The following is a 14,055-nucleotide window of genomic DNA, read 5'->3' as shown; positions in this document are numbered from 1 at the left end:
TATCCACATATATGGAAGGGCAATTTTGTGCAATAGACATCACTAGGTTCAAGCTCTATCTCATACAGATTGTGCTGTGGCCTTGCGATCTCATGGAGACGAGCCTTTAGACTTGTGGCTCAGATTGTGAATGGCGAGAGCTCGTGCAATCAGACTCTGGAAAGTTCATAATTGTGCTAACCGTCTGGCCATGGATACCAAGAAACAGGCTAAGCTAAGACACAATTGTACGATTTTTACCCATCCATGGGTGGCTCGGTTGGTTAGGGCGCATTTGAGATTGTGTGGTTAGGCGCACTAGTCCCAGGTTCGATTCCCCAACCGAGCATCCGTGATTTAAGTGGGGGCCATGGCGGTGGGTTGCTGTGCTAGTCTCCCTCGAGGATTAATTGATGTGAGCGCAAGCTGATCCGGACACTTCGGTTGTCAAAAAAAAAAAAAAAAAAAATTTGTACCACTCTTAGTGGGACTGCAGATGCTTGATAGTCACAGTCTGCAGATGTTTGATACTTATGTTTATGCATGTATACGAACTTATACATGCACAGAGATCACGGAAGGCCACGGGCTCTTGCTCCCGAGGAGACCGAAACTTCAATTCATACCAATCGACCTAGGCCAGAGCCGAGATTCCCTTTCGACCAGCAACTGAAGTGAGTATGGAAGTGAGCCAACTAAAGCAATATAGATCGTTCCTTCATATCCCTCTTGATCTAGAATACGTCTTTTTGTGTTGAACATAGCAATGAAGCTTTCCTGCACAGAAATCTTTGATACACTGTTGATGGAGTACTTGAAATGAGAGTGAGCATTTGGTTGATTATATGATATGTGATAAGTACAATGAAAGTCACAGGACTCGTCACAAAAGTGCAATTGAGCATTAAGACTTGCAAAAAGTACAATCAAAGTCCTAAAACTTGTGAAATTGGTGTAATCAAGTTTATCCGTTACCTTCATCCAACTTGGCTAATGAAAAATCCTGACGTGATTTTTTTTTAATATTTTCTCTCTTTTATGTGTTGACGGCGTGGCTAAAATGAAAGCATTTTGATTTAAATATGTTTTTCAATGCAAATTTTATTTAACTTAAAGAAAACATAATCCAATTTTATTATGAACAAAAAAAAGAGGAGAGGAAGGAGATCCCTGCCTCACCATCACCGGAAGGATTGGCCAGGGCTACTATTGGTCGGGGGTCAGTCACTTGTGGTTTTGGGAAGGACCAACGGCCCTCGCTCAATTTGGGTGAGGGTTGTAACTCCCACACAAAGTCAGCGTGGGTTATTGGCCACTGACTAGGGCCGGACGACTCTTGCCGGCCATCCCTCACCCTTGTCAGCCTTCTCACATCTCCTCCTTTTTGAATTTTTTTTTTAAATTTTTGTTTGAATAATATTTATATTAAAATGTTGATTTGGATCAAAATGATATCGTTTTAGCCACATATAAAAGAGGAAATATTTATAATAAAAAAAACATCATGTTAGCATTTTCGTAAGCTAAGTTATACATAATTAATGGAAAGACTCAATTGCATCAATTTAACAAGTTTTAGGACTTGATTACCTTTTTTTTCAAGTTTTAGGACTCAATTACATATTCGTGACAAGTTAGACGGCTTCTAGTGCACTTATCTTGAATGAACAACGATTCAACCGAGCATTGCAAAGGATTGAAAGCACATAACAATAGAACGTGAATGGGGATGAAATTTAGTCACGCTATTTCACAAGTAGTTTGGGCTCCGCTTGATGATTTCTCGAGATAGATTTCAAGTCAAGCTTAAGCTCAAGTTTGGTCAATACTCAACCCTATTGAATCTCAATTGAGGTTCTCTGTTTTTCAATTTTTTAGAAGAAAATATAAGTATGAAAATTGAACCTTCAAATTATAGAATGTAAGCCTTTAAGAGATAATGAGAGGTGCCGGTCGCTTGGGCGCACATGGCAATAATTCCATTCTAGAAATCAATTTCTAGTCAGAAGTTAATTTTTCTAAATTTACTTCTGAGCAGAAATTAATTTTTCTATTTCTGAAGAGAAATAAATTTTTTTACTTCTTCAAGTGGCTTCAAAATTACTTTTGAAATTAAAAAAAAATGCTCCAGAGATTAAAAAATATTAATAAATAAATAAATAAAATTGCGTAACCGAACAGATTTCTACTCTAGAAGTTGTGTTACCAAACCGATATCGACTCCAGAAGCACTTCTTGAGCATAAATTCTACTCCAGAAGAATTATCATGTGCGCCTAGCAACTCTTGCCAATAAAAATATAACAGCTGAAATTAGAATTCAGCTATCTAATTGTAAACTTCATTAATCAACAACAAGCGTGTCCGTAGTCTATCTATGTAATCCAATCAAATTAATTGCTAGTTGAGAGAAAAGTTTGATTAACAGTACAGAGAATTACTTGATGACCCAGCGAACCACCTACCAATTTGCAAGGTCCTCTTTCTCCTAATGGAAAACCGAGCAATTTGACAAAGATCAATTTTTCAGATTGATTACTACCGAAGTGCATGAGAGATATTATTTTTTAATTTAGGTTTGGAGTATAAATGAGAAGTATAAATTTTTTACTTTTTTATTTTTGAGATAGAAATAGGAATAAAAAAAAAATTCATTGCTCACTCCCTCTCTCACGTGTGGTTTACCTCTCTCCTACATCCCCATTGCAAGTCGCCTATCTCGCGTCCCTACCTCCTTTCGCTATTCGCCGGCCGCCGATCGCTCAAACATAGAAATTTTATGATGTTATCAAATGAACTTCTACTCCGAGAACAAAAATTTTATGTCGTTATCAAATGCGTGTCTTTGCATAAAAACTTATTTACGATATAGAAATAGAAAATTTTATTTCTTGCCAGAAATATAGCTCGGAAAGAGAATGGCGGTCATCCCATCATTTATGCGCGAATGATCACCATTCTATTTCTCAATTTTTCTATTTTTCCGTTCTCGAGTACAAATTTGGAATAGAAATTCGTTTTCTCAAACAATTTCATTTTTATTTTTTCGGAACAAATTTTCAGTTCGTAAATAAGTTTGAAGCATAAATAAAAAGTAGAATTTTTTTACTTTTCTCCTTCCGAAACAAAAACAGAAATAAGAATTATTTTCATTTTCATTCTCTCTCTATCATGTCTCTATTGTCGATTGTCATTTGTCCGGCGACCTAGAAATTTTATGTTGTTGCTAATCAAACTTTTGTTCAAGAAATATAAATTTTATGTCATTATCAAACACATTTATCTATTCGTAATAGAATGATTATCATTTGGGTTCTCAAACAACCGCCAAATCTCATTTCTATTTTCCCCTTTTTTGATATCCACACACGACCCACATCCTGGCTTTTTATCGACCCGGCCGTCCAAAACGGTGAGGCTTACCACAATGGCTAAAGGAGGGGCATTTTGGCTATTTTGGCTACGTTTGGGAACTGCTTTCCCAAGGGGCTTTATACACCCAAAGTCCCTTGGGCCAAAATTTAAGTGTTTGGCAAAAAATTTCCAAACATCCTTGGTTGAAAGTGAGCCTTCCAAAGGCTAAAAGCCCAAGGCAGCTTCAAGGCTGCCTTGGCTTTGCAGCATTCTCAACAGGTAACAATGTCCATTAATGATTTTTTTGAATTTCCAATATTACCCTCACTTATTAATCATAATTCCATGTTTACCCCTTTATTTTTCTTCTTCCTTCCACGCACTCTCCGTAGCAACAAAACCCCCCCCCACCTCGCGATACCAACGCCGCTGCCCTCCCCGACTCCACCTCCGCCCTCATCGGCCCTCCCCTCAACCTCCACAATCGCGCCCAATCCCTCATCCATGTTGAAGATCTCGATGCCGCCTTTGCCGTCGTCCGCCACTCCATCTTCTCCAACACCCGCCCCGGATCCGGGCAACGACCTCATGCGAGGTCGACCCTCGCCCAGCCACGCCTTTGGGGTCAAAAACGAGCCTCTTTTTTGCCGATGTTGGAGTAGAGACCAGGGCCTTTCGCCATGATTAAGCTGTGCTCTTCTTCTTTCTCAAGAAGATTGACAAGGAAAATGGAGAAGAACCTCTCTCTCTCTCTCTCTCTCTCTCTCTGCGCACTAAGGGAAAAGGAATTTACGGCAAATGGGAAGGGTGTTTTATCGAAAGGGAACCCTAATTTAATGACAAATGGAAAAAAAATCGGGAATTCACAGTGAGGTGCAACGTGGAGCATCGGATGAAGAGAATCACCATTTGCAGCCGTCGATTCGAGGCAAGGGAGAGGGAGAGAGAGTGCAGGTATTGTTGTATTTAAACAAGTTGCATTTAAAAATTAAAAGTGATCAAGGCTTTTCGAATTTATGTATACCAAACAGCATTTTCTCAAAGCTGCATTTCAAGGCATTTTTCAATCACAGTTTACCAAATAGTTTTCGCATTTCATCAAATTCCTTTAGTCTAAAGACCTTTGCATTTTTCCAAAGACTTTCCCCAAAATCTTTCCAAACGCATCCTTTATCTCTCCCTTGGGACAAGGGGCGTACACAGCAAGCCTCGCCAAACGAGGACACCGCATTTGAAACCGCCGGGTGGCCACCCTAGCCTCATGGCGCATGTTAGAGACCCTGCATTTATATTTGCTACCGTACGCCCCAATGCGTATCGTTTCGACAGTACTAGCCAATAGGCCCACAAAAAGAGAAAAAGAAAAAAAAAATCAGAAGAGACCCGTGCGCAGCTTCTAGCTCCGACTGGGGAAGCAGATCATCCGCGCAGAGAGAGAGACTAGGGAGAGATGGAGGGCGACGCGACCCGGGTGATGATCGGAGTGAACGAATCTACGATCAAGGGGTATCCCCACGCGTCGATAAGCAGCAGAGGAGCTTTCGAGTGGACTCTCCACAAGATCGTCCGCTCCAATACCTCCGGCTTCAAGCTACTCTTCCTCCATGTCCAAGTCCCCGACGAAGACGGTCCTCTCTCTAACTTTTTCGTGTCTGTGCTTCTTGTTTGATTCGATCAGAGGATGCGGTTGATGTTAGTTTGTCGATAGATGGCGAGCATTCTTAGTTTGTGGCTTTGGCTTCGCTAAAATCGTCTCGGGCTACTTGTTGGCATCGCTTGTATGATCGGTTTCCACGTCTTATCGGGCGTGAGGATGGATATTCGCATGGTTTAACCGTCTGACAATGACTGAATCTGTGGCCTGTTGGTTGAATAGTTATGTGGGAGAAGTGAGAGCTGGATGCGGATGCGCTCTCCTGTTTTGGCGTGCGTCGAGAGGTTTTTTAGTGGATACTCTTGTCGGCGGCGTGTTTTAGTCATCTTATCCTAGTAGCCTCGTAATCAGTGGGGTTCCAATGCCATGGACGGGCAGGAAGATGTGGAAAAGAGCTGAGAAGAGTCGAATCACTTAAACCAACCAAGTGTTGTAGAACTCGAAAATGGAAGAGGATTGAATATACCGTGCATGTCGTATGTGGGATTTCGATACTCTACCCTTGCCTAGTCCAAGTTTCAGTGACCGCAGACCTCGGATATTTTGCAGCCCTCGAGATCTTGTTCTCTGGGTCTTCTTGAAGTAAATCAGCAACAGTGGTTGATGTTCTCATGTTCCCCTTCACGAAAAGAGGTTGAGATGCCTTAGAACCAGGGACCCTTCTTTGATTTAACGAAGCCTTGTGTTTGGATAGCCTGGTGAGTGGATGATTTGCAGGAATAGAGAGGGACAACATGGGTCTTCAGATCTGTTGTCACTACCTGTCATCATCTCCTTCATCAAAGCTACTCTTACTTCAAGGAGTTTCTGAACGGGAGGGGTTGGATTTTGGTGTTTAGGAAGAAGGTGGGCAACATGCTGAATGAGAGAGACGCCGCATGTTGTACCACGCACTTCATATCCTTCTCTGGATTTGATAGAATGTTCTGACTGATATAATGCGATATATGATGTCATCTTTGACCAAAATATAGCAGAAGTGCACAATTATCTGTATGTGTCTCTCCCATCTCTTATTCCGCGGCATAGACGTAAGAGACTCGAGGCATGAGCCCTTGTATTCAGCTCTGCAGTTTTGATTTACAGATTGCAAAACTTGAGTTACTAATTTTAGGCCTCAAGTCTAAATGAATAATGATTGGTGTTTTTAAAAGAGCTGGAAAGCCCTTGAAATATTTCATCACATATATGCTCTGATGGTAAAGCTGGACTGGGTGTCCAACCTCAGAACTCTTGCATAGTGGCTCTGGAGAGTCTTATCTACCTTTAGAATGCTGTACCATTAGATGAACAAATCATTCCCAGCCAACAGGTTTATAATAGATATTAGCTTCTATAAGAAGTACTTCATAGAACTTTCCATGTGGGTTTTTGCTTGTCAAACTCGGGGTGGCAAGTGGGATTTGTATATGTATGGCAATAAGTCAGTTGCGCCTTTTGATTCAGCAGCCCTTGTTTCCTGGGCAAATTGTTTTGGGAAATCCTGCATCCTCACTCATCCCACTCTTCATCTTGTGGGGAGACTACTTTTTTCTTGCTCTCTGTGTTTTGTCTTTCGGTTCAACTGATACATGCCGTCTTACTGTCTTTGCCATAGGTTTTGATGATATGGATAGTATATATGCATCTCCGGACGATTTCAAGAGCATGAACCTCAGGGACAAGGCAAGAGGAATTCATCTGCTGGAGTACTTTGTCAATAGATGTCATGAAGTCGGGGTATGGGAGATTTTTCTTCTCTTTTTTCCTGAATAAATATTGCCAATGGTACTATTCCAGCATTTGTTATCTTATCACATGGTCATGTAGGTACAATGTGAAGCATGGATCAAGAAAGGAGATCCAAAAGAAGTAATCTGCCATGAGGTGAAGCGAGTTAGGCCTGATCTGCTTGTCGTGGGAAGCAGGGGTCTTGGCCCTTTCCAAAGGTAATATCAAACCCTCTATCTCATAAATCTGAGAGCCTGTCTCCGTGGGGAGTCTCTGTAGGCTTCAGGCAACTTGACCTTCCTCTTATGACCTCAGTAGTGACTTGCTGGCTGAGCGAAACCAAAGATGTCTTACTAGTTGTTGCCATCTCCTTGCAATGTTGCTACATCTGTCTGTTTAAAGCACTTCGCCCACATTTCTCGGTAACACTTTTGTCACCTAATCTTATCTTTGTCGTGCATATATCACAGGGTATTTGTCGGGACTGTGAGCGAGTTTTGCGTGAAGCATGTGGAGTGCCCTGTTATAACCATCAAAAGGTCTGCAGATGAAGCTCCTCAGGACCCTGTCGACGACTGATTGATTTCCGTTTTGGTGTGTATGACAAATTTTATCATCATGCTAATATGCCATTGATTCGAGGATGTATTGAGTTTGCAAATCGTATGTCGTCATGTATGGCAGTGTTAGCACTTGGTGTCCTTGGTTCATCTTTTGTGATTTTAGTTAGACTTGCAAAATCGCCACCATACAATAAGTTTAGAGGTTTAGGATTAAATTGGCCACCATACAATAAGTTTATGACTTTTTGGATAATTTTTCTCGTGTATTTAGTTGAACTCGCAAAATCGCAGAAATAAAGGTTTAACTCCACCCAGGTGAACAAGTGAGTGTGATAAACCAGACATGACCTCTGTTAATGACTTGATTCGCACGTAACCTGTGACCTTGCGGATTAACCACATCAGTAGCTACCCCTCAGATCTCATCAGTTCCACATCATAGAAACAACTCAAATTTGAATCACAGCTACGCATTCGTTCGATGAGACAGGAGGGACTGATATACTGGTTGAAAGACAGGTAGAATTACAGAACCGCAGAAGCTAAGTGAGCAACGCATGAGCTAATTCGCATAGAGAGAAATCAAAACAGATTTTGCCACGTCCCGATCCTATAGATGCCATGACGGTTGTATTCTAGATATGGATATAGACCCACTGTATCAGATGCTCAAAGTCGTCGAGTGAAATTACACTAAGAATAATCGCTTACAATCCTTATGTGCAGATCTAGTCTTGTACTCCAGAGTGTAAAACAAAGCAGCTTCCTTTTTTCTCTTTCGGCTCAAAGGAATGATGGGCATCTCATCAAGTAAATTGAATAACCTACTCTTTGTTGGAGCCTAAGTGTTCGTATATACAAAATAAGATTGATCGACAAACCTAAAATCAAGGGCAAACGAGTAATTCGAATGTAGACGAATGATCCGAGCCCAACGAATTCACGTTGTGTCCTTAAAACAAATTTGTCCCATCCACCGGTACTCAAGGTTCTTGGACAATTGCATTTGAGGATAGAACGAATTGCCTTTTCTCTAAAGCGGTACTTCTTCGGAGGAAACCTTCGAACGCAATTTCGTAGAATAATCGCACAAATGATGAAGATGAAGAATGAATGACAAAAATGACAACTACCCAGATGCGGCAATCAATGTTTGTATTTATAGGCAATGAAGCGATTAAGAACGAAAAGTCACGAAATAGGCAAAGAAGAGGGTAAGAATGAAGAGTCACGAGCCGGAACAGACATCGACCAAAAGAATGAAGAGTCACGAACCCAAACAGATATCTTCAAAAAAAAATGAAGAATCACGAGCTCGAACAGACATCTTCCCAACGAATGAAGAGTCACGAACCTAAACAGACATCTTCCAAACAAACATGTTTGTTTAAAGAAAAAATCAAACAAACATGTCTCTTCGGATTTGCTCCATCCCTCACTTCTCATTCATCTTCTTATGGGATTTGGAGACCAAATTTCCAACAATCCCCCATGTGAATGAGAAGTTTCATTATCAAGACTCCTTATGAATGCATGAGATGCAGTATGCGATTCTTCAACGAGAGACTATTGCATTGGGATAAGTAGTCCGAGACTTTGAACTTTCTCTATTGAGCCCTATCGGTCTTACTCGGTCTTACTCGGTCAATCAGCAGACTTGATGTCCTTGAACCGTCGACCTTTGGTATAAGCCTAGACAATAGAAATCACACAATTATCTCTCGAACAAAGCTGGTTCTCACCGTTGTGTTCGTTTTGGCCATTAACACCACCCGATTTCATGAGTGTTTTAGAGAATTCAGCCTGTTAAATTCTCACAAAAGCAGCCCTCACTTCATACTCACATAGGTGATTTCCGAATGTGTCATATCACATACTCGATTTAGAATCATCAAAAGTTTACACTTAACCTCCACATGTCAGCATTGTCTTCATACGGAAATGAGTAAAAGTTGACAGTGCTCTATACCGCCCGCATGACATGGTTGCTCCTTTAAACCTAGATCTTGGGATCTACAATCAACTAAGTAGGATTTTCGCTGTGATAACTTATTTTATAGGCCTTAAACCCATTCCCTTAACGTTTTCATAAACATCTCTCTAGTTAGGCCTTTTATTAATGGATCCGCAACATTATCTTTTGACTTCACCTAGTCAATTGTGATAATTCCACCAGAAAGTAGTTATCTTACAGTATCATGTCTTCGACGTATATGTCAAGACTTACCATAACATTCCTTGCCCTTCCTATTGTCGTTTGATTATCACAATGAATACATACGGTTGGCACTGGTTTAGGCCAATTAGGAATGTCTTCTAAGAAATTTCGAAGCCACTCTCTCTTTTCACCGACCTTATCCAAAACAATAAATTCTGCTTCCATAGTAGACCTCGCAATACAAGTTTGTTTGGATGACTTCCAAGACGTTGCTCCTTCACCAAGTGTAAACACATACCCACTTGTTGATTTTATGTCTTTTGTGCCGGTTATCCAATTTGCATCATAGTATCCTTCAAGTATCAATGGATATTCTGTGTAATATAAAGTATAGTTTTGAATATGCTTCAAGTAGCCAAATACACGTTTTATAGCTTTCCAATGGCTTTCATTTGGACTAATCGTAAGTCGACTTAGCTTGCTTACAAGACAAGCTATGTCCGGCTTAATACAGTTTATGGCATATATTAAATTGCCTAGTATACTAGCATACTCATTTTGAGCCTTGTTTTCACCAGTATTCTTTTAAAGATGTAAATTAACGTCTATTGGAGTCTTTACTGGCACAATGTCAAATTTACTTGTGAACATCGTTTGGTCGCCTTGACAACCTCACTATTGCTACCCATTATAAGCATGTCGTCTACATACAAATACAAAATGACAAAACCATTATGAGTGTTCTTAACATACATATTTGTCACACTCATTAATCTTAAATTTATTCGACAATATGACTTGATTGAATTTAACATGCCATTGTTTCGGTGCTTATTTCAAGCCATAGAGCGACTTGATAAGTCGACGTACTTTCTTCTCTTATCCTGGAACAATCAATCTTTCAGATTGTTTCGAATAAATTTCTTCTTTCGGATCCCCGTTTAAAAAAGCCGTTTTCACATCCATTTGATGGGTTTCAAGCCGATACACCTCTGCTATGGCAATTAGCATCCTTATAGATGTAATTCTTGTGACAGGTGAATAAGTATCAAAATAATCAAGACTTTCTCATTGCTTGTAGCCTTTTACCACAAATCTAGCCTTATATTTATCAATAGTACCATCCGCTTTCATTTTCCTCTTGAAAATCCACTTACGTTGTAATGGTTTATTACCTAGAGAAAGGTCAACCAGTTCCCAAGTATGGTTTGACAAGATGGATTCAACTTCACTATTGATAGCTTCTTTCCAGAACGAGGCTTCCGGGAATGTCACAGCCTCTTTAAAGATCCGAGGCTCATTCTCCAACAAATATATTAGAAAATTAGGCCTAAAAGACGCGAAAGTCCTTTGTCTTTTACTACGTCTAGGTTCATCCTCCATAGGATCGCTTCTAGATGTAATATCTCGAGACCTCTTATCATTGTGAATTGGCTCTTATATTATGTTAAATGGAAATGTATTTTCAAAGAACGAAGCGTTCCTTGATTCAATGATTGTATTGACATGTATATCTAGGACTTCAGACTTTTGAATAAGAAATCGATATGCATTACTATTAAGAGCATATTCAATAAAGACACAATCAGCGGTTTTCGGTCATATCTTAACCTTTGTAGGTTTAGGAAACGTAACCTTAGCCAAACGCCGCCACACTTTGAGATATTTCAAATTAGGCGTTCTGACTTTTCACTTCTCATAGGGTGTTTGTTGTGCCTTTTCATGGGGTACTCTATTTAAAATAAAATTTTCCGTCAAGACAGCTTACCCCCACATATTTTGTGATAAACCGGAATTATTCGACAATGCATTCATTATTTTCTTTAAAAACTGATTTTTTCTTCCCGCCACTCCATTACCTTTTGGTACATAGGGAAGGGTGATTTGGTGAATGATATTAGACTCAAAACAAATTTTCTCAAAAGGAAAACTCCTCTATCACTTCTTATCATTTTAATTTTCTTATTTAACTGAGTTTCAACTTCAAACTTATAAATTCTAAAAGCGTTCATCGCCTCATTTTTGCTACTAAGCAAGTAAACGTAATAATACCTCCAACAATCATCTATAAATGTAATAAAATACTTTTTACCACCCCTTGACGGTATTGCTTTCATATCACATATGTTTGTGTGTATTAAATATAAAGATTTTGTGATTATATTATCTACAAAATGAAATGGAGGTTTAGAAAACTTAGATTCAACACACACTTGACATTTTTCACTTGGACAGTCAAACTTTGGCAATAATCTCATCTTCATTAATTTCTTTATTGACTTACAATTAACATGTTTTAGTCTAGCATGTCATATATCAAGAGACTCAAGCACATAAGCAAAAGCAACTTTATTTATATCATTATTGGGTACAACAATCATTAAATTCAACTTGAAAAGACTCACTAACATAACCCTTTCCTACATACATCTCATTTTTTAAAAGTACAAACTTATCAGATACAAACACCAACTTGAAGTCATTCTTCCTAATGATAGATCCGGACACTAAATTCTTGCGTATGTCTAGCACATGTAGAACATTGTTTAATGTCACGATTTTCGTAAATGTCATCTTCAGAGCAACCTTTCCAATACCTTCAACCTTAGAGGTTGATGAATTACTTATATAGAGTTTTTCATCACCTTCCACGGGCATGTAAGATGAGCACATCGATCCGCTACCACAGATATAACAAGTTTCTCCAGTATCAATCCACCATTCTTTAGGCTTTCTTACCATGTTGCACTCGGATATCGTAGCAGAAAGATTGATATCATCAACGCCACTGAAAATTTGTTCCACCACAGTCGCCCGAGTCTTCTATCTTTTCTTGGCTCTATAGTCTTTGGCATGATATTCAGACTTTCCACAATTATAGCATTTGCCAACGAAATTTTTCAGGCCTTGGGTGGATCCCTCTCCATTCTTTTTCCCCTTTTTGTTGGGTTTTAATTCAAATACCGCTTCAATATGTGTATAAATAAACACACAACACCCGAAACACCATATTTACATAAATTAGGTTAGCATAGATGTCACTCCTTATAACTCCCATCTGCATCAACATTTAACACTTTTCGTTAGTGGATGTACATCACCTTCCTTGAGTAGATGGCGGCCAAACTAAATGGTCATTAGGGCGAAGTGGATTAAGTGGAACTGCTAGAATCTCTTGGACAATTTGTGATGAGAAAAATGTACTAGCCAAGGATTCATTCCATTGGGTGGATGATGTAATGAGATCTGCAACCTTCTTCAACAACATTGGCCTTTAAGACCTCCAAATTTCTACCAACTTCTTCTTAGAAAGCCTATTGTCTTCCTCTATCCTCAATCGAACAATCAAGTTTTCAAGTGATAACTCATTTATCTTATGTTTGAGATAATTCTTGAAATCTTTCCAAGACGGTGGTAACTTTTCAAAGAAAAAAGCCACTTGAAAAGAATAACTTATAATCATTCCTTCAACATGAGTATCATGCATGATCACTTGAAGTTCTTGAACTTGACTTAATATGGTTTTAGAATCAACCATCTTAAAGTCCAGAAATTTACCGACGATGAATTTCTTCAACCCGACATCTTCTGTTTTGTATTTCTTGTCCAAACTTTCTCACAACTCCTCAGCCATTGTCAGCAGACTATAGATGTTGTAGAGGGAATTGTCTATACCATTGAGAACATAGTTGTGACACGGGAAGTCAGAATGCTTCCACGCATCTACGCAGCAACCTTTTCCTTGTTTGTCCCTCCTTCATCCAACTTAGGAGCATCCTCATTGAGGAACCTTGCCAAATTCAAAGTCGTGAGATAAAACATCTTTTTGTTGCCATCTTTTGAAATCAATCCCATTGAACTTTTCTGGCTTCTCTCCATGAGTCGGAAAAAACGCACTAGGTGTCATCAATGTTGAAGCAATTTCTATTACAAAAAATAGAACACTTAACAACGAAAAACAACTATACGAACCAAGCACGAACAAAATTTGTCTTAAGATTGTTGGAACCTAAGTGTTCGTATATACAAAATAAGGTTGATCGACAAACCTAGAATTACGATCAAGCGAGTAATTTGAATGTAGACGAATGATCCGAGCCCAACGAATTCACGTTGTGTCCTTAAGACAAATTTGTCCTCTTTACCGGTACCCAAGGTTCTTGGACAATTGCCTCCTAGTATAGAACGGAACGCATTTCCTCTAAAGCAGTACTTCTTCGGAGGAAACCTTCAAACGCCAACTTCGTAGAATAATCGCACAAATGATGAAGATGAAGAATGAATGACAAAAATGACAACAACTCAAATGCGACAGTCAATGTTTGTATTTATAGATAGTGAAGCGGTTAAGAACAAAAAGTCACAAACTTGAACAGACATCTACCAAAAGAATGAAGAGTCATGAACCCAAACAGATATCTTCCAAAAGAATTAAGAGTCACGAACCCGAACAGACATCTTCCAAAAAAAAAGTAAAGAGTCACGAGCTTGAACAGACATCTTCCAAACGAATAAAGAGTCACAAACCCAAACAAACATCTTCCAAACGAACATGTTTGTTCAAAGAAAAAAATTAGACAAACATGTTTGTTTGGATTTGCTCCATTCCTCACTTCTTATTCATCTTCTTATGGGATT

At 39.3% G+C, this 14,055-nt stretch overlaps 1 protein-coding gene across 1 annotated transcript; it reads left to right on the top strand.

Moving 5' to 3' along the window:
* The first annotated feature begins 4,263 nt into the window (after window positions 1–4,263).
* On the top strand, window positions 4,264–7,416 carry LOC115741182 (universal stress protein A-like protein). Its single transcript, XM_030674943.2, has 5 exons — window positions 4,264–4,279; window positions 4,762–4,960; window positions 6,584–6,705; window positions 6,796–6,914; window positions 7,167–7,416. Exons 2-5 carry the CDS (start codon window positions 4,783–4,785, stop codon window positions 7,273–7,275), a joined length of 528 nt encoding a protein of 175 aa, XP_030530803.1. The 5' UTR covers window positions 4,264–4,279; window positions 4,762–4,782; the 3' UTR covers window positions 7,276–7,416.
* Window positions 7,417–14,055: the final 6,639 nt, after the last annotated feature.

The sequence above is a fragment of the Rhodamnia argentea genome, chromosome 8, assembly GCF_020921035.1.
Source record: "Rhodamnia argentea isolate NSW1041297 chromosome 8, ASM2092103v1, whole genome shotgun sequence".
Classification (NCBI taxonomy): Eukaryota; Viridiplantae; Streptophyta; class Magnoliopsida; order Myrtales; family Myrtaceae; genus Rhodamnia; species Rhodamnia argentea.
This window is presented reverse-complemented; position numbering and strand designations above follow the sequence as displayed.